Genomic DNA, 15,762 nt, shown 5'->3' on the forward strand with positions numbered 1-15,762 from the left:
AGGAAGGATTTTATTTGGCTTATGTTTCCACATCGTAGTCTGTCACTGAAGACAGGACAAGAACTCAAACAGGGCAGGAACCTGGAGGCAGGAGCTGATACAGAAGTCACAGAGGAGTGCTGTTTACTGGCTTGCTCCCATAGCTTACCCAGACTGCTTTCTTAGAACTGAGGACCACCAGCCCAAGGGAAGCCCCACCCACAATAAGTTGGGCCTCTTCCAACTTATTAAGAAATTAAGGAAATGCTCCATAGGCTTGCCGACAACCTGATCTTATGGAGGAATTTTCTCTTGGGATTCCCTTCTCCCAAGTAATTCTAGCCCAGTGGTTCTCAACCTTCCTAACGCTGCAACCCTTTAATATATTTCCAAATGTTGTAGTGACCCCCAACCATAAAACTGTTTCATTGCTACTTTGTAACTATAATTTTGTTGCTGTTACAAAACAGATGTAGTATAAACATCTGATAAGCAGGATATCTGATGTGACCCCCAATGGGGTATTGGCCCACAAATTGAGAACTGCTACTCTAGCCTGTGTCACATTGTCATAAAGTTAGGCAGTACACTATTTGATCATGGTGGATCATTTTATATGTTCTTGGATTTAGATTGAAAGTATTTTATTGAGAACTTTTACATGTATGTTCATAAAGGAGATTGGTCTTTAATTCTTTTTTATCTTTGAGTGGTTTAGCTATCAAGATAATTGTGGCTTCATAAAGAGTTAGACAGTGTTCTTTCTATTCTTATTTTATGGAATAATTTAAGGAGTATTGGTATTAATTTTTCTTTGAAAGTCTGGTAGAATTCTATGCTACATCCATCTTGGTCTGGGCTTTTTTTGGTTGGGAGACATTAAAGTGTTGCTTCTATTTCACTAGAGGTTATGGGTTTGTTGAAATTGCTTGTCTGGTCTTGATTTAACATTAGTACATAGTATATACCAAGAAATTGATTCATTTCTTTTAGATTTTCTAATTTGGTAGGCTGCAAATTTTTAAAGTATGTCTCTAGGATCCTCTGGATATCCTTGGTGTCTGTTGTTATGTCTGTCTTTTTATCTCTAATTTTATTAATTTTCATCTTCTCTCCATATTTTAGTTGATTTGTTTGATAGTTATTACTTAAGATTTGAGAGCACCCAGGCAGGAGCATAAGAAAAGCGGTAACAGATGGGACGATTAGTTAGATGAATAAGAATCCATGGTGAGAGGTGTGTAGGTGTGTGTGTGTGTGTGTGTGTGTGTGAGAGAGAGAGAGAGAGAGAGAGAGAGAGAGAGAGAGAGAGAGAGAGAAATAGAGACAGAGATAGACAGACAGACAGAGACACAGAGCAACAGAGACAAAGACAGAGAAAGAAGACAAGAAGAGAGACAAAGACAGAGAGACAGAATGAAGACAGAGAGACACAGAGACAGAGAGAGACAAAGAGACAAAGACAGAGACACAGAGAGACAGAGAGAGACAAAGAGACAAAGACAGAGACACAGAGAGACAGGAAGAAGACAGAGCAACAGAGACACAAAGCCTTGGTATTTTCTTCTCTCGCAGAGTAAAATGGCAGTCTCTGATGCCAGCTCTTCCCTAGCTATGTCAGGCGCCATCAGCATTTAAATTGGGGGATCCTGTTATATCCTCTTACTCTCAGGTACCCACAAGCAGAAATTCATCTCTAAAATAATCAAAAGCATTTTACCTGTATCTAGTCTCCCAAGAAAGCCATAGAATGAACATCGCCAGCAACAATTATGAAGCTAAATTGGCTTTATAAGAGAGGGAAAAAAATCAATTTTGCTGGTTTGCATTCAGTGACTAATTTCCATATAAATGAGCTGACTTCTGACTTCACCCAGTCTGAAGAATGTGTCTGTGCTCTGTGCTTTTTTGCTGTGTTTTTTTTTTTTTTAATCTGCGGTCCTGAGGCTGAACCTGGCTGAGAATATGTGAGGGTGTGTTGCTTAGGCAGTGCGGTTTCCTAATTATAATCATCTTTTTTCTTTTGGCAGTGTATCAGCTGCAGCAAGAGGCACCGCGTCCCAAGAGGATCATCTGTCCCCGGGAGGTCGGTACTCAGCTCTCTCCAGTACACCTTGTTAAGTGTGATGAATTGGCAGCTCAGTGCGATGATGCTGGAGGGACTTCAGGTTTCCTGGGGGGTGATTTCTATTAACGTTTGGCACGGTGTCACCAAATTGAATATCTTCATAACTATATACTGAGACTACATGTTATCTCAATACCTGGTTTTACAAGCTGAGAACCAAATGTCTCACATTTTTAACAAATGCATAGACAAACAAAACTCTTTGTAAATGCCACAAAAAAACCGTGATATCCTCATTTTGTGTTACTGTGCTTCCAACTATTTTCAGGATTCTTTATCAGCATATGCTAATTAAATACAATTATGGGTTTGACTGTGACACTTTATACATGTTAGTAATATCTTCACTCCCATATCTTGTCCCCATCCCACTAACCTCCTTCCTATTTACAACTAGCCCCACCCCGCCATGTGTGAGTGTGTCCCAGGAAGTTTCTTCAGGGTTGGTCATGGGAGCATGGGCATCTTACAAAACACTACAACACACTACCAAACAAGAAGGCTCTAGCTCTCCTAGCAACCATTAGCTACTGGTGAATCCTCAGAGGTGGGTAAGTGTTCCTGAGCACCTGTTCCCTCTGTGACAGAAGATTGACATGCTTGATCTCGGGTAGATCTTGAGGTCTTGTGCAGACAATCCCAGATGCCATGAGGTCAGGAGTCCTGCCCTCTCATTGTTGTCCCTCTCTCTTCAGCCAGCAGTGTCACCTGAGCTTTGGAGGGACTGATAGAGGTGTCCTGTTTATGGCTTGGCATTCAACCAATCTCTTCCATTTAACAGTCTGACCAGTTAGGAGCCTCTGTAGTTAATGCTCCTCCCCCCATTTCAAAAAGAAGAAAAAACCTTCTTTAGCCAAAGATGGCAGCAGCAGTAATCCTTGGGCACACACAGTTATTTAGAAGGCAATTTGGTGACCATGGCCCATTTAGCAAGGCAACAGCTAGGCCTTCCTGCTAGGACTCCCGACCTCTCCATACGTGACATGTGACCAGGTGTGCACCGTCGTGCTTTGGCTCTTTATAACATGCTCAGCTATGGAGTGTTTCCAGAAAACACACGATGCTGCTAAATTCCTGGGTATTTCCAGTATCCATAGTTAGCAAATCATCATATTTACTTGGCATTTTAAAAATAATAAAGCTGTATGCCCAAAGTAACTATGTTTTGACACTGGAAACAGCATTCAGAATGTATCTGCTAATAAAAAATCCCAACAAGCTCACAGAAGCATCCATTGCTCTTCCCCGACCCCGTAATGAGTCGGTTTGCTCATCACCTGGGGTACCAGCGAGCTTTGAAGGGCAAGATCAAAGTGCTGCTTCCTATTTTCATCCTGACCAGTTTGCAAGTAGCCCACCTAATACCCTTCAAACCAAAGGCCCATGGGTCCGAGCTTCTTTTGGTCTTGAGTTCAGTGCAGAGCAGCATCGAGTCCAGGACCCCCCCCCCCCCCCCCGTGCTAGCCCTCATGAGACTCATCGGGAATGTCAGTGATCTGGGTAGGTTTGAACCTGTTTCAAAGGCTTAAGTACATGCATCCTCCTAACCACAGCTACCTTATCTCTCTCTCTCACACACAGTTACCTTCTCACAGCACGTTAACCTCTTTTCCACTTACAATTTTACTTCTGTGGAAAGGGACTGAAATTCATCAGATAATCTTGATTTTAATAGAGAGTATAGACTTTCTCATCTCAGGAGTGTCGCTAGAGAGGGGGAAAGATCTGATTATGAAAACAGCCCAAGATGAGTTCTGTTTTCCTCAGCAGTCCGATGGTCCCCCAGCTCCTCTGTGTGTCATCCTTTGGATAGTTGGTAAAATGGACCCAAGAGAAAAGTTAATTTGCTTTAAGTGAAATAAGAATTATGAAATGGGCTACTGAAATTCACCCCCTGCTTCTTTGCATATAGGGTTTCTTCAGCAAGGGTTTATAAGTAGGGGCACAGCTTTGAGATGAGAGGAAGAATATAATTAGAACAGCCATGAACGATGGCTGAGTTGGTAGTGTCTGCCTTGTAAGTGTGCATACCCGAGTTCAGACCTCAGGACACACCTAAAAGAAGCTAGGCGTGGAGATTGGTGCTTATATTCCTGGCATTGGAGAGACAGAAATAGGTAAATAAGTGCTTCCTAACCAGCCAGCCAGCCAGTCTATTTGGCAAGTTCCAGGCCATTGAGAGACCCTGTCTCAGAAAAAAGGTAAATGGATCTTGAATAACAGCACTGAAGTTGTACTCTGGACCATACATACATGTCTCCATATGTGCAAACATGCATGTACCCATATACGTGCAATACATATACACATACACATTCACATATACACATACACATATACATATACATATACATGCATGTACCCATATACATACATGCATGTGCTCATATACATGATCAAATCAAAATAAAATTTGGAACACAACTAAGAATTTAAATATAAGTAAGAACTGCCCTGGAGGTAATAACAGAGGCTCACTACCAAAGATGGACATCAGCACCATTGCTGGAAACCACAGGGGACAGTAAGTGTCACTGGTCACTTTCAGCAGATGTGTATGGAGCACTTATAGTCCAGGTGCATGAACTATGGCAAAGAACTTGGCTTTTGGCATTTTGAATACTTAATAAAGGAAAAAAATGATAACATAAATATGTGAGTGTTCAAGGCTATAACAGAGAGAGAGAGAGAGAGAGAGAGAGAGAGAGAGAGAGAGAGAGAGAGAAAAGAATGAAAAGAATGAATGTGTCTCAAAAATCCTGACAACCATGACAACTTACCTTTGAGTAAAGATAGTAGGCAGATGTCATGTCACGGAAACTATTCCTGTATTTCCAGTGATGCTCTTCAGCCGTCCAGGGTGCTGAGGACCTGCCGTACAGTCCTCACCATCAGCTGCGTCCAAGCATGCAGTGCATGCATGCTTTTAAACCCTCCCTGTGTTTTTAAACCATCTTCTTCGCATCTCTACCCTAATTTGGCTCAAATACATGATTGCTAGCTGATGTTTGATCAGCTAGCAATCCTCAGAAGTTCCATATTCCATGTCAGCTATGAAACCTGGTATAGAGTGACTGTCCGGTTAGCTCCAGGTCTTCAGCAGGCTGCCTGTGGCCAGCCAGTAAGGCAGGCATCAGGTGATCAAGGGTCAACTTTGCTGGGGAGGACAGGTGGAGTTCTTAAAGGTAACAGTAGGCCCAGCTTTGGTTCACTTTTGTCTTCCAATGTTATGGTAAATGTGACTATTTCCGGTCCAAATTGCTGGGCCTTCCAGTACCTAGGCTTCTGGGAGTGGAGGCCACTCTTCCTTTTAGATGCTCCTGCTAAAGACATTGTTTAGGAAACCTACTTAATGAAGACAGAACGTCTTCTCAGTGGAGTGTATGGCCAGAGAGCAGGCTTTTGTGACACGTTTACTAGCTCATGAGGTTTTTGTTTGTTTGTTTGTTTGAACAATGAATATTGACTTCTGGTGTACATTTCTTTTCCTGGTTCAACTCTATACACAGCTCTGCTCTCTTCGCCTTCATCCTTAGCCCCTCCCCCTAGTCCCTCCCTGGATGGCTCTACATCCTTATAGTCTATTCTCTCTGTAATTGTTTACCCCTTCTCAGGCCATGCATCTCTCCGAATGGGAGCTTCAGGCTCACTAGATCAACACACACACACACACACACACACACACACACACACACGAATCCAAAATGAAGTCCGAAGTGTCAGAGGTAGGAGACACTGTGACTCCAGGATGAGTCTCGGGTCAACCTGACTTGATAACTAATTGCAAGTCACAGTACCACTTGCTTGATGAGTTTCACTGAGTGGTTAGGTGAGAGGCGGTGCAGGCTGACTCTACAGGCAAGATCTAGAGAGCTAGCCAAGTCAGGAATGGGGGAGTGCAGCTGCAGTCATGTGGAGTTCTGACTTCATGCTCGGCCTATCTCTAGCCATCTGCGTTAGAGCTGAGCCCTCACACAGTCTTCTGGAATGACAAAGGCCAAAGCCAAGGGTGGAGATCCTCTTGGCAGGGTTGCTACAAATGTGACAAGCTTCAGTGCCTGCCGCATAACAGGTACTCAGTTATGCAAGAGCCGGTTCTCCTATGGAGAGCAGGATGGGAGACAGTCACTGGGACAGTCAGGGTCATGACAGCAGTCCCTGACTGGGTGAGAAAAACAGCAGTGACAATGAGCAAAGCAAGATGCCCAGGTCAGCACTCAAACAAGCCACTGGGCTGAAGACTGTGAGGATGAGATGCCCAGGTCTGCAGTCAAACTACCAGGAGCCAGAGGATGAGAAACAGAAGTTACCAGCAACTAAACAATGGTGCCGACTATGCCAGGAAGAGTCAGCCATGGAAATAATAGTCTGTAGCTTTCTCAAGATTCAGCATTGTAAATTAACACTTAGCGAGCCCCCACAGCACCTGGCGTTTTACGGGCATGTCCAGATCGCTCCTTCCTACGAGATTCAAAACATCTTCCAGAAAACAAAAGCCTCACTTGCCCTTTCCATGAATTATCAGTCTGCCACTCACAGACATTTATTAATCACCAAATGTATGCTTAGGGGGTCTGCCAGGAACTGTGCAGAAAATTTTCTCTAAAACCCGTCTCTTTAACCGAGGACCTCTCCTCTGGGCTCTCAGCACCTCTACCCACCTGTCTGCTTGGCTTGTGCAGATGGCACCTAGGCTGGTGAAAGGCCTGCTTCACTCTGTGCACATAGGTCCAGAAGTTCTAGCTTGTCGCTCCTACCTCCACTCTTTTCTCTTCCATTCTTAGAAGCTGCCACCCTTCTTCCAGATAACTTTTCAAGGGGTCCCTCACCTTTGCCTGTCTGAGTTTCAGATCCAGTGCCACTGATTTTAGGCCCTCCCTGAACCCGCTGAGCATAATACCCCACCCCAGCTGTCAGAGAACCTGTCTTGTCACCCTGTTTGTTCTGTCTCTAGTACAGTGACGCCTTCTTGTCCACAAAGGATATACTTCCAGACATCCCAAAAGAGTGATACACGCTGACCCTGACGTATAGTCTGCTTACCTATGATAAGTTTAGCTTATAAGTTAGGGACAGTAAAGAAATAAAAACTCATACTAAAAAAAAAGAGCAATTTCAACAATATACTGTAACATAAGTTATCTTAAACTTCTGAATTGTTTACTTCTGGAATTTTCCATTTAATATTTTCAGACCTAACATTGACTAAAGCCCATAAATAAATAAAAAAAAAAGCACAGATAAGAGGGGACTGACCTGTTTAAAGTGCCTCCTAATATGCTTTCTTATTAATTGTCACTTATGGGTCCAGAAGAACAGATACCCCAGAGACTCCATCATTTAAGCCCATTCCTGGCACTGAGGGCAGCCAAGCAACAGCGGGTAATCAGCACACATGGGGCAAAGTCATGCGAAGGCCAGAGATGGGTGATGTAAGGAGTTCAGCATTGTCAGAGGCTCGCTAAGAACATATCGGGTTTACACAGTGCTGTTATCAGGGCGGTGAGTTGGACTTTTGGCAATTAAGGTGCTTACTTAAACCCAACTGATAGTGTATCCTGGAATGCTCCAAGTGTCTTTCTGGCCCTTTTCAAAAAGCCAAAATGTCAAGATTTTTTGCATGACTAATATGAAGTCAAATTCCACTGGCATCCCCTAAAGGACAGACCGCTTTTGTGACGTAAATGTCTCCGTCTCCTTTGTTCACTTGAGGCTTCCTGGAGAATAGCGGATTATAAAAGGCAGTTCCAAAAGGGAAATAAAATGACAGGCTATCATCTGGAACCATTCTCCATCCTATACAGCCTCATTTCCTGCTCCCTCGCCATATAACAATCTATTTGGAAGCCTGTCCTTTCCAGGCATAAGTCACCAAGCTGCCGCTCCCTGTGTGTTTGGATGTCAGAGGTGGGATGGGCACAGGTGCCTCTTCAATTGCTGTCACAACCCTCTGCCCTGTCTCACCTGCCAGGGAATCAGATGCTTTTTAAACATCACTTCATGTCCCTTCCCTCTTGGGGGCGTTTCCTCTGGGTTCTGGTGTTTCTGCCTAGCCTGTTTCGTTATTTCTGCTTTTATTTGTAAAGCTGTCCTTTGAAGCCTACAGAGGCATTTGTTCTTCATCAGGCATTTTAAGGCTTTAGCGGTTGCTCCTCAACTTCTCAGCCATGGGCTGCAGGCCTTGATCTTGTCTCAGGCTTGCCTGGGACGTGTAAACATGTCATTACGGTTGTGCACATCTTTCGCCATGAATTCAATCCATTTAACATCACAGATTTCTGTAACTCGAGGTGGCTTTCTGTTATCCCATCATTCTCCCGCTTTCTATATTAATCCTTGAAAAAAATGTTTTAAAACAAAGTGCCTTCTGGGAGGGTGCACCACTCTGCAGATGCAACATACTCAGAGCTGGGGCAGCGCTAAAATCGTGTGATTGATTCTACAAGCCAGAAACAAAAATCAATCCCAATGCTCTTTAATTGGCTTCATGTATAGTGATCAGAAGGCAATTGCTTCCCTGGGAGAAGCATTTCCATGCCTTTCATCTTGGGCTTTCTGCTCTAGTCTCTTTCTTCCCTCCTAGTATTGACACAAGCAAGAATAAAGGGCTTTTCCCGTCCGGTTTTCTCCCTGCCTTTCATCTCACTCACCAACACAGCCGGCCTGCTTTCTTCACATTACCTTCTCCTTACTTAGACTTCCTCTGGTCTTAGACTGACTATAGTATGGCAGAAGAACTGACACAGGAGCTTTTCTTCTACTTCAAGGTAGAAATTGTAATGTGTATTTCCTTCCTTTTTTCTTTCCTTTGCTTTTGTGACACTGTTCCTGCATCCTCATCATGCAGCTGAGGATAAGTTGAATACCCAGTGTTTGTTCTTCATCCTCCTCCTGATGCGGGATTACATTCGTGTGCCACCATGCTCAGTGTGTGCACTGTTGGGCATTAAACTGAGGGTGCCATGCATGCTAGGCAGGAAGTCTACTGACTGACCAGGCATGGCTATACATACCTTTAAATCCTAGTACTTGGAGGGGTAGAGGCAGGCAAATCTCTGTGAGTTCTAGGCCAGGGAATTTCATACTGAGACCCTCCCTACCTCAGAGATAGAGGGTGCTAGGGAGGGAGAGGGAGAGAAAGAGAGAGAGGAAGAGAGAGAGAATAAGATACTCTGATCTCTTCAAATGCATATCCCTCCTCTCTAAACAAGAATTTACTATCTGTGGAATACTTTGAACTTCTAAGGTAATACAAACCCACAGATGCATCTCGAGATACACAGTCATTCTGAGGTGAACCCACAAAGGGTGGGCCTGAGTTCTGGAAACCCAACAGCTGTATAGCTCAGAACCAAGGGACACAGAGGAAGAAACAGGATGGCAAGGAAGCACCAGAGAGCAGAACAGCAGTTCATCCACACTTGGATTGAGGTGAAAGTGGGCTGAGGAAAATGAAGTGTCATTCACAGGGCAATTGATAATAGGCCAAGTTTCTAGAAGATTCTTTAACCTTACGTGTGGTTTCTGGTTTTTAATATCTAACTGGGATGTGCGTATCCCACTATTACACAATCACACTATGTTGTGCATTTCACTATTCCAGAGAAAGGAAGAATAACTGATACCATCATATACCACATTGTGTATCCTGCCACCCTTCCCTAGCCGGAAACAGCATGATCTATTTCTACGCGCTGACTATGAGGCAAGGCAGGAGTGATACACTAAGACACCATGTGAAGTCTCTGCTCTTTGGAAGCCAACTTCAGGCTACTTCTATGGCTTGAATTCCCTGCCCCCAAGTACTGAGAAGTGGGGCCTTTGAGCAGAAACAGATTAATGCCTTTAGGGAGGTAGTAGGTTAGTTACCACATATGTGGATAAAATATGCAAACAGAAGTCAACATACACTCCCAACATATGGGGGTGGGGGGAGGCAGAGAGGGATGGAGGAAGGGGGGAAGGGAGGGAAGGGAGGGAAGGAGAGAGTTGGGGGTAGACAGAGAGTCAGAGACAGAGACAGAGCAGCTTTTACCTTAGATCATGCTATGGCTCGGAGTTTGGATCGGGCTCTTGGGAAGTCCCAAGAGCAGTGAGAACACAGAACAGCTGGGGTTTAAGGACATGGTTCCAGATTTTTGCTCCCCTGGTTAAACTGTAACAGAGAAATAATGCTGACTAAGACAAATTGCACTTGGCCTCGATGATCCAGGTCTCCTAGTGGAATGTGTCCTAGCTAACCAAATGTCTTAATGTTTGAAAACCATTTTCAAATCCTAATTCACTGCTACCTCAGAAAAATAGCGATGATGCTATTTTAGTCAGAACCAACTGTAATGTCACCTAACTCTTTAGGGTCACCTAAATCCAGTTTATGGTCAGTCTTCTAGTGCTGTGGAAAGGTACTTCCTGTGCCCTGAGCCTTGGCCAAACAGCTGCTTCACCCTGCTTCCTGCAGCACTCCCATGTGGTCAGATAGCACAGGGGAGTGCTGAGACCATAGGTGAGGTGAGACCACAGTCCTACCTAGACAGTTCATGTGCAGCACAGGGCTTCTAACACAGTGTCTCTCAAAGTGTGATTCCAGGGCCAGGGAGGGTATCACTTGGGGACCTAACAGAAATGCATGCTGTCTGTCACAGCCTGGACCTCACAAATAAGAAGCTGAAGATGGAGGCCGGCCACCTGTCCCAAGTGTGAGGACCGGTGCTCTCAGGACTGTTCTTGTTTTGTTCGCTTTATCCTGCCTGCTTCCTGTACCCTACGGACACAGGCATCAAGGCCACTTTGCCTCCTGACACTGATGAACTTTCTCTGTGCTGTATTTCTCGTGGATTTGAAAGTAAACATCCAGGCATCCTATGGCGCTCTTAGTTTTGGCCGTGTCCTTCCTCCTAGATGTTATTTCCATCCTTCAAATGTCCCTTGTCTTTCCTCTTTGCTAGGTTCTTTCCCATACTCTCTTGTGTCACAGTGATCAAACAGGAATCCTTGTGCAAATGTGGTCTGTGGACAGTGCCTGATTCAGCCCAGTCTCCTGCCTCCACCTGTTCTGGCATTATACTTGCTGACGCTGTTTTGTATTACAAGTTAGCAGAATTATTCAGGTTCATGTCTACCGATTCGTACTTGTGTTTATTCATATTTCAAGCATTCTGCTATGAACCCCACCTCTTTTGGGAGGGTTCACATATTTTCTTTATCAGTGACTATGCATAAAACATTCTTGCTGGATTTCTTTCTGCTTTGAGAAACCCTCTGCCTTAGTAAAAATACTAAATTTATTATGACTGTGCCAGGAAAACTGTAAGTAACATTTTCACCCCCAAGGTCTGAGCTCCTTCACTTAGTACTTGACGATCGCCTCCTAATCTGAGATTTACACGGCTGTTTGGCTAATAAAAGCCAGTCTGTAACTTATGCCCCCAGACCTGTATGTACCCTCCCTCACCTTGGTTCCTGCTTCTCAGTTGTCTCCAGGATAATGTTGAGGGAGCCACTGGTAAGCAGTAATCTCTGGCTATGCCTTCTCACACCCACAGCCTTGCTTGTCATCAGCTCTGAATACACCATATCTCTAGGTCTTGTTGGACAGAACAGCAAGTTTCAGTTAGTGATGGTATCTCTTCCTTCCTTCTCATTCACACGACCACTGTCATCTCCCTATCTCCTGTGGAAGGAAATTAAATAACCTAGGAAAAGCCTGACAAAGGCATATTGGTTTGCATCCAGGACCTTGTGTCCTGTTAGGTAATTACACATTGATTATGTGATGGATTGTTCCCAAGTCTCCATGGCTATTTCTACCAAGTATTTAACTACACTCCCTGAATGTCTGTTTGCTCAATTGAGGCCCTCGAAGTTTCGTGGCTTCTCACGAGCAGGATGAATGCTGTATCTCCAATACTTCCCTGTCTGAGGATACATGCAAGGCTTGTTCGTGTTTCTGAATCTCTGAGGTTTACATATATAATCCAGCCACTTTCTGCCTTATTTAATAGAGCTTTAAGTTGACTCAGGATATCTTGCTTAAAAATGAAAGATGTCTTCCACTCAATGCAGCCAATGGAGAGGCCTGCACACACATAAAACTTGGCCCACCATAACATTAAGGCTTGGGAAGGATGGAAGGTTTTATGTCTTGTGCTTAGTGTAAGATGTTTGTTGATGAGACACCCAACCTTGTTAGCCTAGCTGAGGGATTGGCACATAATAGCCCACTGAGTAGTTCTGTAATAAGTTTTATCAGAATCTAGAAGTAGCCATTCATTTCTGAATGAACTGAATCCTTGAGACAGAGACCATATGGTCCTCAAAGCCTAAACTCTTTCCAGTCCAGCCCTCTCAGGAGGACTTTGCTGGTCACTAGCTGTATGCCAACAGTGACTTTGAAGTGAGTTGATACATATCAAGGCCTGGCAGTCTCACACGGAAAGCACTGCTGTTTGTCCTTGCCCTCTCCCAGACACTATGAAGGTAGAAGGGAACTGGGCCCGGGGCTGAGGAAGGAAGCCACTCCCAGTCATTTGAAAGAACTGCCTTTTATTCGTAGCACATGCACATTGTCAAGAAAGGCCAAGCAGCAAGAAGCTGGCATTCAGTGGCCATCTCCCTCACCTGTAGATGGCAGTCTACTAGTAAAAATGACCAGTACTGCTCAGGGGTGAGTGGACTGGGTGGAGTTGACATTTGTAACACTTCCTGGACGTTTAAACTACACTGGTTTTAATTTCAGGAAGAAAGCTGGTGTCACCTCCTATCAAAAGTCTAACAGCCACTGACGCTGACTATTGGGTAGTATGTAAATGTTTGGAGAGAAGTGGGCTAAGCCCTCCACTTTGGAAAACATAGTTTTAAAAGTCGGATGGGCGGGCAATAGAGGATGAACAGACTGATAGGCTGTGAAATGCTATGGAATGTCCGTGGGGTGTGGGCACTCCTGCTGTGAATACCTTCCAGCCTTTCATGTAGTCAACCAGATCTGTGGAGATTTCCACACAAAAGCATCCGGAAAGCCAAGATTATTTGTGCAAGCAGAGGAGACTGAGAAGCTAAGCTGTCCTCTGGGGTATTGAGCCCGGGCAGGCGGGAGACAGGCTCTGTGTCTGGTGGCAGTGGAAACCCGTGCTCAGGAATGGAGACTGTGAAGTTCAGAACGAGCAGACGGACAAGCATTCATCAAGAGCTCTCACTGTCGATTTATCACTCTGATGGTGGAGTTCTTCGGGGAGTTCCTACTCTGGAAGCAGAGTACTGGGCACTTTTTAAAAATAACATACAAGTTTCTAGATTTTTATAGAAATCATTGTGATACAGAGAAATGAGAGTCCTGAAGCAGGGCTGGCCTTCAGTATTCGCTCTCCTGAGCTGTGAGAGCCAACCGGTAACCACTCTGAGCTGCAGCTTCCTGTGATATAAGAAAGATGCAAAGGCATATAGCCCACCGGTCTGGTGGGAGAACATATGTAAAAGCACGCTGCAGGCGTGAAGAAGTCACGGGACCATGATGCTCTGACACCGTATTATCCCCAAGGGGAAGACTTGATCTTCACAGGACACATACACAGAAAGAGAAGGGGAGGGAAGGAGGGAGAGAGGGAAGGAGGTACGGAGGGACAGAGACAAGACAGAAGCACAGAGAGACAGATAGAGACAGAGACAGAAACAACCACAGAAAAGGACAGATATGGACAGAGAAAGAACTGTTTTGTTTTTTTTAAATATAAGTCACAAATGTGCATATAGAACGTAATAGGAACACATTGAGTTTATCTTCAGAATTAAAATGTCACTGGGTAGGAGTTGCAGGGACTTCTCTAAATGTCCTCCACCATAGACTGCAAAAGAAACTAACACTAGACAAAAGCTTTCTCTCACGTTGGGAATGGATTAAGCTTTGAAGGAAGAGAAGAGAGGATTTAAGCAAACATGTTTGCTGACATGCCCTCTAAGTGCCCCCAAGGTTAGCAGCAGCATGGTCTCCCTTCCCGTTCATTGATTCTATTGGGCAGCTCGAGTTCCTTGGACTTAGGAGGAATATGAAGAATTTGAAGACAGTCAGAGGAGAATGAGGAAGATGAGCTAAGGACTGGAGGTGGAGCCTCTTTGAAAAAGGTTAAGAGAACAAGGGTTCTTTAGTTTGAGAAAGAAGATGTAATCAAGGGGCTGAGACAGCTTCTAATGATCAATCCGTATTCCTCTAATGATCAATCCGTATTCTCCAGAGAGGAATCTGAGTTCTCAATTGAAGACCAAGCGAGCAAAGAAGCACAATATGAAGCAAAAACAAAACAAAAGAAAAAAAGATTTAGGGTTAGATTATAAGATAACATTTCCATCCATGAATAAATCCTGGGCTTTGATTTCCCTTTATAAGTTTTTTTTTTTTTTTAAACTATTACACCTGCTTATAGGAAGTATCAGAAAGAGGGAAATGCAGGCAGGCTCTCTCCATTTAAAACATACACACAGATACAGATACACACAGATACACAGATACACAGATACACAGACACACAGACACACAATTACACATACAAACTCTGTAATTTTGTATTTTTAAATAAAATACAAAATAAATTATAAAATACTGTTTTCCTATGACCTTCTCAATCATCCTTAGTATTAATGATCTTTGCTTACCTTTCACCCCATACTGCTGCCTCCTCCACCAGGTTTCCCCATTTTCTCCCTTTTATAGAACCTGCTATCCCCCTCCCTAGAGCTTCTCCCCAACAACCCCACCCCACCCCCTGCGCCATTATCCCCTTGTACTTATTTTTGGCTTCTGATACGGGAATCTAAAGATTCAGAGCTGGCAGCCATGGATGAGAAAGAACAAGGCTTTTGTCCTTGTGGATGGAGGTTGCCCCGCTCAGTACAGTGTCTGCAAGGTAGGACAGGACCTCAGTAGAGCGATTCAAGATGATCCCACTAAGTGGTATGAGTTCTCCCCTCCCCCAGTAATGAGGAAATGAGGTTTGGAACAGTCAGCAATGTGATTACAGCCTGTCTTTTCTGTTCAGTATAAAACAGATATGGGAGTGAGGAAAGTTCAGACAGGATCAGTGAAAATACTATTTTGGTAGACCTGGAGACTAGATTCATGCTGGTGGGCATAGGGAGAAAGGGAGGGACACCTGCAACAGCCACTGAGAGAAAGGTTGCACTGGAGGGGAGAGCGTGCTCTAGGAATGACAGCACCCAGGAGCCTTGGGTAAAGTCATCCACAGAGATGCTGAGGTACTAGGTGCTGTGAGCAGATTTTCTTTCCTTTTTTCCCATTAATTCATTAATTTATTTATTTATTCACTTTATATCCTGATCATAGCCCTCCTTCCCAGTCCTACCCTCCCAAATCCCTCCCTCCCATCAGTCCCTCCCATTCTCCTCAGATGTCCTGCCCTGGGACATCAATTCACAGCAGGACTAAGGCCTCTCCCACTGAGGCCAGACCAGACAGTCCAGCTGGGGGAACGGGGTCCAATGGCAGGCAACAGAGTCAGAGACAACCTCTACTTCATTTGGGACCCACATGAAGACCAAGATGCACATCTGCTACAAATGTGTAGGAGGCCTAGGTCCAGACCCAGCATGCTCTAAAGAGTGGATAAAGAAAATGTGCTATATCTACACAATTGGAACACTACTCACCT

The 15,762-nt window shown here is 44.3% G+C and overlaps 1 protein-coding gene across 1 annotated transcript in view; it reads left to right on the top strand.

Annotated features, from left to right (window-relative positions):
• Chn2 (chimerin 2) overlaps positions 1-15,762 on the top strand; it is a 259,819-nt gene that overhangs the window by 150,772 nt on the left and 93,285 nt on the right. Inside the window, exon 3 of the mRNA XM_052173762.1 lies at positions 2,010-2,065. Within this exon, the coding sequence (XP_052029722.1) occupies positions 2,010-2,065 (56 nt within the window). The remainder of the gene's footprint in view (positions 1-2,009; positions 2,066-15,762) is intronic.

Source organism: Apodemus sylvaticus, chromosome 2 (genome assembly GCF_947179515.1).
Source record: "Apodemus sylvaticus chromosome 2, mApoSyl1.1, whole genome shotgun sequence".
In the NCBI taxonomy this organism is placed as follows: domain Eukaryota; kingdom Metazoa; phylum Chordata; class Mammalia; order Rodentia; family Muridae; genus Apodemus; species Apodemus sylvaticus.